Here is a 13,885-nt window from a genome sequence, read left to right on the forward strand (position 1 = left end):
GACAAGTAAGACCCGACCCTCACCTCCTCTCCAGCAGAGGAGTTCTTTTTGGGCAGTCAAGTCACAGTTCACTGCTTTTTAAAAATATTCATTCCCCCTGACTTATTTAGTTTGATCTTTTACAACATTAAATCACAGTGGATGAAGTTACACGTTTTTCACACAGAGAGGAACCAGATCTCATCAAAACTTTTATTAAGTATACATTTTATAAATTATACAAAAAAATCTTGTAAGTGTTCACTCCCTTCAAAATGTCACACCTAAAATAATTGAGGGAGTTTTAACTGTTTTTATAAGCAGCATTATCATTTGAATAGAGATCGGGTAAGTAACACGTTTTTTAAGGGTTAAATACATCTGTAACTAGAGGGTTCGACAGCTGCTTTCTGTCTTTTCTGGTGTTGATGGCATCATGAAGACAAAACAAACACCCACCATACATCCCTACATCAACATCCCATATTATGTGAACTTGGCATGAAGTCTGGTGGTGGCAGCATCATGCTATGGGACACCTGTCTGCAGCAGGAAGAGGATAGGTTTGATCCCGAAGGGTAGCAGGAAAACTGCAACATGACAGACAGCTGTTTTACACTAAAATGTGGAAGAATTGCAGGGTCCAGATGTACAAAGCTGGTGGAGACTTCTTCAGATAGACTGTAGAAGGTTATAATTGCTGCCGAGGTGCATCTAATAAATAATGACATGAAGGAGCTGAATATAATAATCATTGTTATATTTCCTCATTTTTAGGGATTTTGTTTAATTGACACTAAAGAGTCTTTTTTTCAGTTGGGTTTCAAAAGACCCCAATGCCATCCACTGTTCTTCAATGTTGTAAAACAGTAAAACATAAATACTGCACTGTTACTGCACTTCAACCCGCCTAGAAGTCAATCTGATTTCCCTCTCCCCCACAGGTGTGACACAGGTAGCATTAGAATAAAAAAAACATGACAGTAAAATAAGTTCCAGGATAAAAGTCATGTGTCATGTTTTCATAATTCAAACAAGACTAAGGATGAGTTTGTAACATGTAGTAGAAGTGATGGCTTACTAGTGATTGGAAGTATCCAACTGAGGCCCCAGTATGAAGTTCTGCAGGAAACTCTCACACTATAAAAACAATTTAAACACTATTTCAGCTTACTGGATGCACAACAAGTCCAGCTCAGCTAGGCAACATTAACTCACCTCCCTATTTCCTTCCAGTGCTCTCTGCCACTAGAACGTGCATGTCTCTTTAAGTACACCATGAGTGAAGATGCACAGGACAGCCGATCAGTTTCTACCCAAATGATTTAATCAGTGACATGTTGCTGTTGAGTGCACTCTGGCAGGAAAAGGGCAAAGTGGGCCTGTATTGGATGATCTTGACAATGTTATATTTTTCCTTTGCATAACCTCATAAATCTTATGCTGAAGGCTAAGTCAATGTTACAGGGGGAGGACAATTCTAGACACCCAGACTGGACCAGGACTGACGGTGTGTTCGGGACAGCACAGGTGGGAAGCGATTACTCGCAGTTAGAATGTGTAGCCAGCGGGGGGTGCCTTGTCGTCTTTGTTGCTCTCCAGGGAGAAAGGAGGAATGCGGACATCGAAGTGGGAGCCGTCAGTCCTTTCAATACGGAAAGTCCCCCTGAGCACAAATAATAGAACAAGTTCATTATTGCAAGCTGTGAATATTGTACACAAGTCCAATCCTTTAGTTGTACTATATAGTAGAATATGTAGCAGAGATGGCATGTGACTGATGAAAGACTGAGCAAACTCACCACATATGACCACTGGGGGCTTGTAGAGACACATGGCTGCTGTACTGAAAGGCTGGCTGTTCTTTTGACAACACTGGCTCCTGTGACAGAGTACCATGTGACAAGGTTACACAAAAGCAAAGTGCAAGACATTAATTGGTCAGAGTTTGCTTTACTAATTATTGATGTGATCTTTGTATTCTTATCACATCTGTGCTGAAACACATCATCTGTATAGCTACATCAGTTGTGTTTACAACGCAGCTGCTCTGGGACCACATGAAAACGACCATTGTGTCCAGACTACGTACTGATCTTAACCGGGTTTTGAGTAAATGGCGTGTTCACACTTGAAAAGTGACTAAAAGCATACGTTACACTTCTGAGGGTGCTGTTGATGCATACTATTCTCTCACAATGCAATGCACAAATGAAATGGACTAGTAGCTCACAGAAAGAAATACAGTATCTTACTAGATCTCTAGGTGAAACAACTACAAAAAAAAAAAAAAGTAGTATAAGTATACGTATTCAATCTGAAGAAAAAAACATTTGGGTGTCTCTTTATGATGTTTGGAGTCACATCTGACAACACATGCATTCTATTGTTTTCTGTTGATATATATGCAGATGTATATTGAAATTATTGTACAGTAACTGCTACGACTGTATACTATATTTAGTATGCAGCATAGATTTGGGACCCATTAACAACTTTTCAACTGTATTTTTGTGTTTTCTGTTAAGTTTGGGATATTTAAAGATGTTAAAAATGTAAAAAAAAAAAATCATCTTACACTGGGAAAAAAGGGGAAGTGACACCGTCTCCAGAAGGTTGCAGTCTTGGATACAGAATTTGTGTGTGCTTGTTGTACTAACCCTGCCTACGACTCCTCGTCCTCGGACTGTCTCAAGGGTTCCTGACAGGCTGAAGATCCTCCAGTGCCTCTCTCTCAGTTGAACCACCTCGTTGCCCATGTTCTCCAGGCGGATACAGTACCGCCACTGCAGGAAAACAACACACACTGAGTCTGCAGCCACAGACAAGCTTAATGCTCAGCATGAAATATACCAGCACCTGACTTATAGCTGGTGGACTAACTCCACATGATGTACCCCACAGAAAACAAGAGAATATGCTACTCACCCAGTAAACATGGGAGTTCTGGGCCTCCTGAGAACAAGACAGAATTCCCATTAGTATTTCAAAAGACTACAGAGAAAACTGAAAAAGGCTCCAAGAAGCTTACATGCCTCGTTTTTGACTGGCAGGCCCAAAATAACGCCAATGACATGTAGTCAACCTTCACACTGGTATTACAACAGGCTGCGCAGGTTTCAGAGGCATCATGCTGATTCATGCTGGTCACTTACCCTCATGCCCATGTAGAAGGGGATGACGGTGACTCGGATGTTCTCGGTGGTCTCTCTGTGGACGTCTGACAGCTCCAGCCAGGGGTGGTTCTTCTCCTGCCACGCCTTCAGAGTATCTCTGGCTGTGAATGGAGGAGCTACAGGCGAGGACAAAACACAAATATTTACTGAAACAACTTCTTCTGTTACTTCTACAGTGTCACTGGTTAATGTCAATGTCTACAGCGGATCTGAATCAAAGGTGAAACTACACATCAATTGCTGTATATGAGGGAAATACATGATGATACTAGAACTCACTATGAAGATGAAAAAAAATGAATAACACCTAAACTTGCATTAACTGCAGGCAAGAACTAGATGATGTCATCTTTACACAGACGCATTATTTATGTTATGACCACTTGATATAATGTTAGTAAAAATAATTTGATGAAATATGTTCACTATATGTTCATTGTGGTAGGAACTGAAGATAAGCTCTGGGCACTGGAAAAGGTCTGAGTTAAGAACAATGATGAAAGTTGAACTTGGGACAGTAGAAGTGTGTTTACATTTGGCAGGGTTGTACATGAGGAAGCGCTCAAACAGCTCGTGCTGGATGGGTGCCTGCTCTGTCGAATTATAGGGCAGGATGTCTTCATGGCTCACATAATCCAGACCTGAAGGGAAGAAACAGACAAGCTCTCACATGTGGATGAGACAGAGATCCCTAAAATGGGAAGTTGTATGTTGTATGGCAGTGGTTCCGAAAGTTCTTTATGTAAAGGACACCTAAACTGACAAAAATTAGACCATGATCCGCATTTTATAATAATTTGCCCCATCTGAAAAATTTTGCTTTTAGAGGTATCATTTTAGAAAGTGTATGAAACACGTGACCAAAATAGTCGTAAATATAGTCACTGTGTTACCTGTGGATTGAATTATAGTAAAGTAATGTTGGGGATCCCGTTGGAACCACCTCAGGGGGCTCTGGGCGTCTCCAGAACCCACTTTGGGAGCCACTGTTCTATGGAAGCTTAACTGCTGCTGACAATGATCAAACTCAGCTAAGATGTACTGGGATCAGAGTCAAATATTAACTAACTAATATTCACACTTGACCTCTTTAAGAAATCAGAATCAGAGTGCTTTGTCTGAAAGGAAAGCCCCATTAAAAACCATGAGAAATGAAATATATAGGTCCCATCAATGATATCATGTGATCAGTATGTCAGTGACCAATCCAAAGCCAGTGTATCCTGACCAGTCTGCATATGGATACCTGGGATGGCGTACAGCGCTCTGCTGTCATCATGGTTGGCCAGAAACGTCACTGCCTCCGTTTGGGACCTCTGAGACTGTGAAACACAATACAAACCATCACACATCTGGTGACTCACACACTAATGAAATACCACAGTCAGATTCTACCACAGTGGTGCTTTTGTCGCCCTATAATATTTCCCAAAAAACAACAAACACCCAACAACATCTGGGTTTTGTCTTCAAAGGGAAAGGGTGCAATCCACATCCATTCCCGTGTCAAATGACTCTGCAGTAGTCACAGGTATGTATTGGCTCCAGCTCTGATAACCAGTAATAGAAACGCATATTTTTGGCCCTTTAATGGAGTGATGCTTTGCTGGGTGTAGAAGTAAAGGATGTTTACACGTAAATACTTTTCGATCCATCTACGTTCAAGCAATGCTCAACACTCAAACATTGTTCATTCGCATTGAGTTTGAAAGAGAGACTGAAGTAAAACATGCAAAAATGTACCCACTGTAACATTGGCACTGGCCTCCATGTCAGTATCTGATTGGTACTGCATATGAACACCACTCGACAGAAATAAGAAGGATGTTTCACTCCTCAGCAACTTCCATCATCAGCTCTAGAAAATACTGTGTTGTTTGGCGTCACCTGGATGTAGTCTGATGAGGTATATGATCTGCCGCTTTCTACTCTTCTCTGCTATTCCATCATGTTTCGTGAGTTCAAACGTGACACACCAGGAAAAATTAGAAAAGCAAACTACTGACTCTACTGGCAGTGGGAAAGGAGTCAATCGCCTATTTTTAGCAGGTTTACCTGCATTTAAAATATATGCATATTCATACTACAACTATAAAACAATTGTTTGGCGTTGGATTGTTTTGGTGGTCCTAAAGGCAAAAAACATAATGACTCACTATGTGAGGGCAGTCCCTGGTGTCAATCAGGACTTGGTAGTAGGTGTGGGTCTTCCCCTTCACCTCCTTGGAACCGTGGGCTCCTGGGGGCTCAGGTTTGCTGAAAGAAAGAAAAGGATCTCAGTTATATAAATCTCACCCACAAACCATGCCAATGAGAGCCTGTTTGGTGCAGTCTGCAGCTAGAGATGGAGCTTTACCTGTCAGACATGGGAGGGGTGATATCTCTGTCATACAGTCGAGCATGCCAGGGAAACAAGACGATGCCTCTGTAGCCAAACACACTGTGGAGAAACAGCTGAGGAGAGCAACAACAGCGAGAAATGGGATGAGATGCTGTGAGATTATTTCTGGAGGATGTTTAAAAAGGCAAATATAAGATGGGATTACAGTTACTTGACAGTATAAAGCTAATGTGCTGTCATAACAATACAAGCAACTGATTTAACAACGCTTAAAAACAAACCAGATAGTCAAACACAGAACAGTAGGTAAATATTCAAAAATAACATCAAAAATGGACTTGAATTACTTTTTTGAAGAGAGAAAGTGTGTGTGTGTGTGTGTGTGTGTGTGTGTGCGTGTGTGTCTTACCTGTCCTGTTTCATATTTGCCATGCTGCTTCACAGCCTCAAACACTCCAACTGTCTCCAAAATCTTCCCCTCAGGCCTGTTCCTGCCACAAACAGGCAACACCATTACACACTACATCCTCCTATGTGTGTGTGCGTGTGTGTGTGTGTGTGTGTGTGTGTGTGTGTGAGATTATAGGAAAAACATATCATACACTAACATACAGGTTTGTATTCAAAACATGGGGATACAAATGAAAACAACATCATTAATGGACAAACACCAATAGCCCATAAATCCCTGAGGAGCCTCAACAGGAAATCTCACAGCTGTGGAGAGAAGACGCAGGATGTTTCCTCCTACAGAGATGATTTACAGTCATCCACACAGGAGGGAAAATCCTGTTGCCTCTCTTCAGCCTCTCTCCTTCCCTTAAGTCGTAATCTCAATGACAACTTTGCCAAGATTGAATAAAACACCTCCACTTGTCAGATGTCAACAAACAGGAATATTATTTGACCTAATTTCCATGTCATGGCAATCACACACACACACACACACACACACACACACACACACACACACACACACAGACTTACAGTACATATTACCACTGACAACAACAGCTGGTCACTTCAAATAAAGAGCACGCATACTTGTGCGCTCCCTGCAAAGCTAATCTTCACAACAGAGATGAAGAGTGGGGATTAATGAGGTGGATATATGCACAGAGGGATTTAATATTACACAGGAGGTTGGTTTCAGGTTACTTTTTGATCATGTGTGTATTGCACAAGAATAATCTTAAGGTAACCTGTTTTCACAATGAGAATTATGGGGAAAGTCTAGCTGATGTCAAACTGTATTTTTTGGTCTGCTACAGCTGCTCTGTGAATCACTTGTCCTCACTTTGGGGGAGAAAAAAAAACAGACACCAAAATACATTTCTCCCTTTTGGCTTCATATTTCTTTTGTTTCATAATGGTGCTCCCTAGTTTTGCATCACAACACAAGAGCCATAGACTCTGAACATCAAGGACATTAGCTTTTCTGCTAATATCTCCTTATTTAACTTACAATCATGAACACACGTCTTGTCCTAAACCTTAACCTTTTGAACAAGCAGACAAACAGACAAACACAGTGAAAAGTTGACAAATTTTGTTAAGCAAAGCAAATATTTTCAAAGGTACATTCTTTACATCCAAATTTGCTTGCTAGCAGTCTTCTTCTTTTACTGCCATTCATTTTAATGAGGGTAGTCCGTTTTGGCTGCGGCAGTGAATGACCACAGGCTGTTCCAATCACATACATTGGACTAGAGTGTCATGCAATGTGTCATGTGTATTCACTCAGTTTGGCATTGTGCACCATAAACACATACAACACAAACACAACCTACTGAGGGAGAGGGATGACCTGGAGATCAGAGGCAGAGTACAACAGGTCAGTAGTGGAGCATGCTATTTAGTATGGCCAAATGCTACAGAGGGTACACAATAGACATTTCTCTGTGTAGTGCTATGTTTCACTTGTGATCACTCGGGTTGGTCTTGCACCCCAGTTTAAAAAAAACACACCTTAATGATATGCCATCCTGGTTGTTGACCATCATTTGTAATCCGTCAATGTGGACAAACGATCACAACTTGAACCAGCATGCTAGTAGCATGACAACAAAGCAGCTTTGACTTTCAGCAAAGAAAAATATCCAAGTGCACAAAAGTACAATGTAGATCTCAGTAAATTATGCAAAAATCTTAGGAATTTGATGATGTTTTCACTGCACTGTACATACCATAGATTGCCTTCACAGTGCCTCAACACATTTTTAACATGAGTTCTTCTGTTCCTTTTCTACCACTGCAACAACCTGAGGAAAGTCAATACACTGTGTGGTCAGCTAAATATAACCAACCAAGTGTAAACTCTGATACTCCGCCAATAGCTAGCCCTGGTCAACAACTTGCCCTGCCAGTAAGCACAGGAACTATCCAACTATCCATGTTTTCCACCTGTGCTGGAGGAGTGAAGGCAGGTCATCATGCCACTGAGCTGGCATCATGGCAGGTAAAAGGTTGGCAATGACACTAATAAAACAGGAGATATGACAAAGAGAATTCATCAGAATGTGCACATCTTAACTGTCACCTTTTAACTGTTAAGTCTTCCGTTTCAACATTCGTGCTGTTTAGAAGTTACACGGGACTGGAAAAAAGCTATCATGGCGTTGTGTGTGTACTGCAATCTTGCCTACTCATAGTAACAATATAATATTCAACGCCTGAAGGCAGAGCTCCAGAGGAGAGATGAGCTGATCGTGGGAGTACCACCGATACAGCAGGAGGAGCAACCCGAGGTCGCTGGGGAAGCAAGTGCCACTACTACTACACTGGACCTGGCCAATTCTGTAATTTTTGAGCTTCTTATGTCTAACTGAAACTTGGCAGCTACCAAATGCCAAATGACTATTTATCTTTGAAGCATTATTATTCATGTGGATTCTGAACATTCTTCATTTGCTGTCAAGTCCATAAACCTACTCCATTCATTTAAATTTTGTCAGCATGTTAATTTCCCCACTCACACTAAAGGTCATATACCGGACCTTGTCTGCTCAACTTGCATTTCTCCCTCCAATCCACATGGCATCGATTTAGCAATCACTGATCATAAGGCCATCTTTTTCAATCCCACAATCCCTGCCGCCTCATGTCGACTCTGTGTCTCTCGAACTATCACGTGCAGAAACCTCAAAACTCTGGACTACACTAATGCATCAACAGACAACCTGGTCTCTATGTACAATGTCCTCCTCTCAGACACACTTAACTATTTTGCCTCAAACAAAGCATGCAGCGATGAACTTCACCCACTCTGCCCCGTGGTTCACACCAGAGCTCTGAAAAATGAAGGCTGCTTGAAACTTGAACGTCTCAGCAGGAAGACTGGCTTAACTGTCCCAGTTTAGCCTATAAAGATCATCTTAAAACTTTAAGGAAGCCTGGGTACTGGGAGCTCTCAGTGACCACAGCCGACAAAGTGATGAGAAGGCTGGCCAAACACGGCCCAAGCGGGCCCTAATGCAGCATGCAAGACAAACGGCTGCCTATAGACGGGTTTCTGTGAAACGTCATCGCACATATGCGCGCGCAGCCAGGGGGCAGAAAGCGGAACATGTCTCATTTGTTTACCAGTGAAGTCAGCGGAGAAATAAAATGACAAGGAGCTGTTGTGCTGTAAACTGCACGAATCGGCAAAAGGATGGATGGAAACTGTTTAATATCCCGAGGGGATCTCATCCTTTTGCCAAGAGAAGAAGAAGATTATGGGTCCAGTGCACGTACACCCAGGCATCATAAGGTTTTGCCTTTACTCCCCGTCTCTGGCTGGGCAGGACACCTGCCCTCAAAGCGCAAAACCCTGAACTTGTGTCATAAAATTTTAAGTTTTGCACATGACCACAAAGTACATAATTATACGCATCTAAAGATTTGTACGCAAACTGTCCTTAGTGTACACACTAGGCTTCTCAATTAGATAATTGTATATGTCGGGCCATATAATAGCTGGCCATTTGGACATATCTGAAATCCATTCCTCACTCGGAATATTTTATGGGTCTGGTAATTTCTCACCAGTACTGAAGACCAGTTTGTTCAGGTAATCGGTGCAGTCTGAGCTGCTGAGGCTGTTGATATAATTGGACTGAGCCATCTTTGTCAAGACCTAGCTAGCGAGCTGTCAGACCTGTAGTGTAAAGTATCTACCGATATTGGCGGGGTTTTTTTCTTTCTAAATGTTGGCAGGCCGTAAAGTAGCCTCGTCATAAACATTTTTACTTTGACTTTGTTAGCGTTCACTAACATTAACACTCTGCTCCTGATATTGTAGACATCCAAAACAACCGTCACAACCTGGTAAGTTGAGTGAAATTCACGGACATTTCAGCAAGTGTTTTTCTGATTTGTGATGCAATGAAAGACAAAGCGATCTTTCAATGAAATGACATTTTATTGCAATTGTGTCAGGGAGAACTTACAAACAATACGGCATCTACATTGATATCAGTTCACTCCGAAGCAGTCTTTTGCCCCCTGGTTGCGCGCGCACCTAGTATTGTTTGTACACAAGAAACCCGTCTATAGAGCATGCACACTCGAGACTTCCGCCGACCGAGCTGGCTAACTTCCAGTTAAGTGTCAAGCTAACTTCAACGGGGATAAAATAATTTAATCGTGCAGCTCTTCTAGACTTTCCAAATTTTATTGGACAGAATGGCTAAAATTTTGACAGTAAAACGAGTCATTTCGTGAGGGTTGTGAGGCGTGTCTTTCACAATGTCAGCTTATGGGAAAAAGTCTTTTTGGGCCCCAGTTCATCACGTGACGATGTAATTACACAGTTTGGCCACCACAAAAAACTGGTTTCAAGGCCTGGCACTCTTCCTGGGGGCTTGATCTTGACGATGAGGCAAGCCGTCTTCTTTGCAGAGGAAGTTCCTGTCAAGCCAAAAGCGTTAAATACTCCTCCTCCTCTTCTTCTTCATTGGTTTTACCGGTGGACTAACAAAAAACACCGCCATCCACTGTATCGGAGTATATAAAATCATGCTATTCACTGACAGGTGTGCTGTCTTGTGTGAGTGAGAACGGGATGTGCATATACTGGTGCAACATTACATCTTCTTTAGAGCAATTGTCTTGGCTAAATTATTACATTATCATCGGTAGTGCGAGTCAATATGATTGTTACCATATTACTAATGATAACACTATAACTGTAAGCTCTGATGACATATCCAGGCAGAGTGAAGCAAAAACACCCTGCCTGGTCATGGTGGTCTTCGTTTATACAGGAAATTACATGGGTAAACATGAGTTGTGCTAATTGTACACAATAACCTGACACAACAGGTTAAGCCGTGTTTCCCACAGGATTTTGAGAGACTTTGGGGGGGTGGACCTCGGCCCCTCTAGCAAGCTCCCGGGGCATTTCCAAGGAAAATTTTGCCCATTTTAAAGTTAAAGGCAATCCGGTGCACTTTGAGAGAAAATTTAGGAGGCTCTCATAAATAACATGACCATGAGTGAGAAATTAAGGAAAATATAAAATGTAGAAAATAATCAAATATAACACTAAGCTTTGGCTCTGCTAGCTGGTGATTAGTCCAGTCCTCACAATTTACTCTACTACACAGTTCTGGCTATACAATGTTAACACAAGCCTATGAGGTATAGTCAATAGTCAATATCAACCTATTGCTTTTAATTTTGTAGCCTATTAGTCCTGACTTGTAACTAAACGTTGACTGAGAGACCAGATAATCATTGTCTTGTTTTAAAATTATCATCACCCGAGAGTCCTATCTTAACTATATACTGTCTGGTCTGTGTGGTTGAGTCCCATCTTAACTATATATTGTGTGGTTGAGGCTGCTGCTGGAAAACATGGCAGTCATTTTGTGTGTGCACATGTGAACACATGTACACAGGGTTATCTCAGACTTTTGCAATCCTAAGCAGCACCATAGACAGAAAGACTATTGCACTTTTAGTGACACAGGATATTACTAGAGCCCCTTTTACACATGCACTGTAACTCTGGATTTATCCAGAGTTCACCTGGAGGAGCTGTATGTGTGAACACGAATGTCCACATTATTTGCCTCAGGCTAAACCCTGCCAGCTCCATAGTCCTAAATCTGGGTGACCTTGCAGAAAGATATCACATGTGGAAGAAACCTTGGCCTACAACAGTACAGACAAAAAGCTTATGTAAAAAGCCTCAACTATTGCCTCAGTTTTTGTCCTGTTCATTAAAACATTCTAAACCATTTTCAAATTGCTTTTGCGAATGAGAACTTCATTTTGAAATGCACTGATCTGAATATGCAGAGGAAGTGTCTCTGTTGACGGAAGAGCCAATACTTTCAACTGAATGATGCACTAAGCAGACATCACTGAGAGATGTAGGCTTTGCTGAATTTGATGCCAATTATTGACAGATTTAATAATAATTGATTTAATTTAATTAATTTAAGAGTAAACAGAGTTACTAAATTGTTACTCAGCTTTTATCAGGACCAAAAGTGTAATAGGTGCTAGGTAAACAATAAGTGATCCAGCATTAAATCTTCGATCCTACAACATAAACTTCTTATCAAAAAGTACATCTGTTCAACCAACAACGGATTCATTTAGCACATATCAGATCAGATGCAGATTTACACAACACAAGTATGTCAGCTAAGATACAGATTGTTGCATCACTTTTTATAATCATGCTGCCAATGTTAATCTTTCTTTAACACGCCAAACCATTTAATGAGGAGTCTTCCACGGTGGTTATTAACTTTTATTTAACTGTGTGATTCAACGTGTATTGACTCAGCAGGTTAGAGGCAGTCAAATCAGACTGAATCAGGTGTTGCTCAACCCATGCTGGCTAGTTACCTCGCTAGCTGATAATCAGCAGAGGGCAACTGTACTTTTTTCACTTTCTGCTGCTGATTGTTGACTAATGTTGATGACTGCACATTATGCCCATAACGCAGGCACCGTCTCGAGTCATCTGTCCACTCAACAATAACGGGGCCGGTGGCTTTACGGTGCCATCTTGAGGAGCTCGTACTTAAGTTAGCTAAAGTCTTTAGCATTTTAGCATTGATGGGGGAGGACACTGGCTGGGTCTCTTACCGTGACGACATGAACCTCCGCTGCTGAACACCGCCGGCTAGTCCACAAGCTCGGCATTGTAACCGTGGTCTGTTCACCTCGAACACGCTGCTGCTGTCAACGACACTCAGTATTCTCTGTGTGTGTTTCTTGTTGTATTTACTGACAGTGCTCAATAGACCTCGGCGTAATGCGCACGCCGCCATCTTTCCAGGCCTGGTAGGCTTAACACACACGCATTTACAACGGGCTGCAGATGCTGCGTTCAGGGAACGACTGGAGAGTCGTACATACGAGAACTAAATGTTAATAAAACAACAAAGCAAGATATTTGCTGTCATTATTGTTATTATTATTATCTTGCAGTGCCATTTTTTAATCGCACCAACCTTAATGGTGTGGAAAAGTCAGATGTGATTAGTTATAATTAAGAAAGTAGGATAACATCTTGAACCTAATAGTTAAAATTCTTCTGACTATTGCATAGAAGATAATTAAATACTGATGCGACACGCGGAGTTGTTAGAATACCAGACTCGGTTTAAAGCACTTATGAGGAGCCATTGAACGCAACAAAGCAGCTCACGTGTACTGTAACAAACAGCATTTGATTTGAATAATAAATAAATAATAAATATCATCATCATTAACATTATTAATTTATAAAATAATTCATGAGTTTGAACCTTTGTCAAAAATGCGCAGTTTTAAACTACATTTTCCCAGAGTTGGTCATGTATAGAGCACCATGACTTCAGTCCAACCGTACCGTTACTTGTCATACCACCTTGGATACTTCCGGACGCCACAGTGGACTCAACGTTACTGGAAAAGAATAATTTATAGAATGATTTTATTTTATTCTCAGTTCACAGACTGTACAGTCCTATATTGCCAATTGTTATAGTTATGTCCAGATCTACACAGATGCATCAAAGAGTTTACACAATAAAATAAGAGTTGCCATTTTTGTACTAGAATTTCATTTAAATTAGGGAAAATAGGGAGAATTGCTTGCTATATCACTGGCAGCACAGTGGATAGAGGACACAATACTGTTGAGAACCATAATTTAATTTTCAGACTCAAGCTCATCACTGACTAGTTTGAAATACAGTCATTCAGACAGCAGACTGGACATTTTCATAGAGATACAGCGAACAATATACAAAATTCAAATGATGGGCCTGACAGTGATATTTTTATTGAGACCATCTCACATTAATGTCAATGGAAATGAGATAGCAGATAAGATTGCAAATAATGTTCCAAAAAGAAATAACATTAATTTGGCAGTTAGCATCAGCAAGACCGTAGTAAAGAG

The 13,885-nt window shown here is 41.1% G+C and overlaps 1 protein-coding gene across 2 annotated transcripts; it reads right to left on the reverse strand.

Moving 5' to 3' along the window:
- Positions 1-178: 178 nt before the first annotated feature.
- Positions 179-12,807, reverse strand: poldip2 (polymerase (DNA-directed), delta interacting protein 2). 2 transcript variants are annotated; one of them, XM_084351977.1, is made up of 11 exons: positions 12,583-12,807; positions 5,906-5,987; positions 5,512-5,609; positions 5,312-5,411; positions 4,402-4,477; positions 3,689-3,796; positions 3,135-3,271; positions 2,908-2,934; positions 2,640-2,765; positions 1,782-1,861; positions 179-1,645 (listed from the first exon to the last, which is right to left on the reverse strand). In XM_084351977.1, exons 1-11 carry the CDS (start codon positions 12,765-12,767, stop codon positions 1,531-1,533), a joined length of 1,134 nt encoding a protein of 377 aa, XP_084208103.1. In that variant the 5' UTR covers positions 12,768-12,807; the 3' UTR covers positions 179-1,530. The 2 variants fall into 2 exon arrangements, with proteins under 2 accessions (XP_084208103.1, XP_084208104.1); XM_084351978.1 differs by having other exon boundaries at positions 5,906-5,981; positions 12,583-12,805.
- Between the last annotated feature and the right edge of the window lie 1,078 nt (positions 12,808-13,885).

The sequence above is a fragment of the Pagrus pagrus genome (genome assembly GCF_965226575.1).
Source record: "Pagrus pagrus genome assembly, chromosome: 4".
Taxonomy (NCBI): Eukaryota; Metazoa; Chordata; class Actinopteri; order Spariformes; family Sparidae; genus Pagrus; species Pagrus pagrus.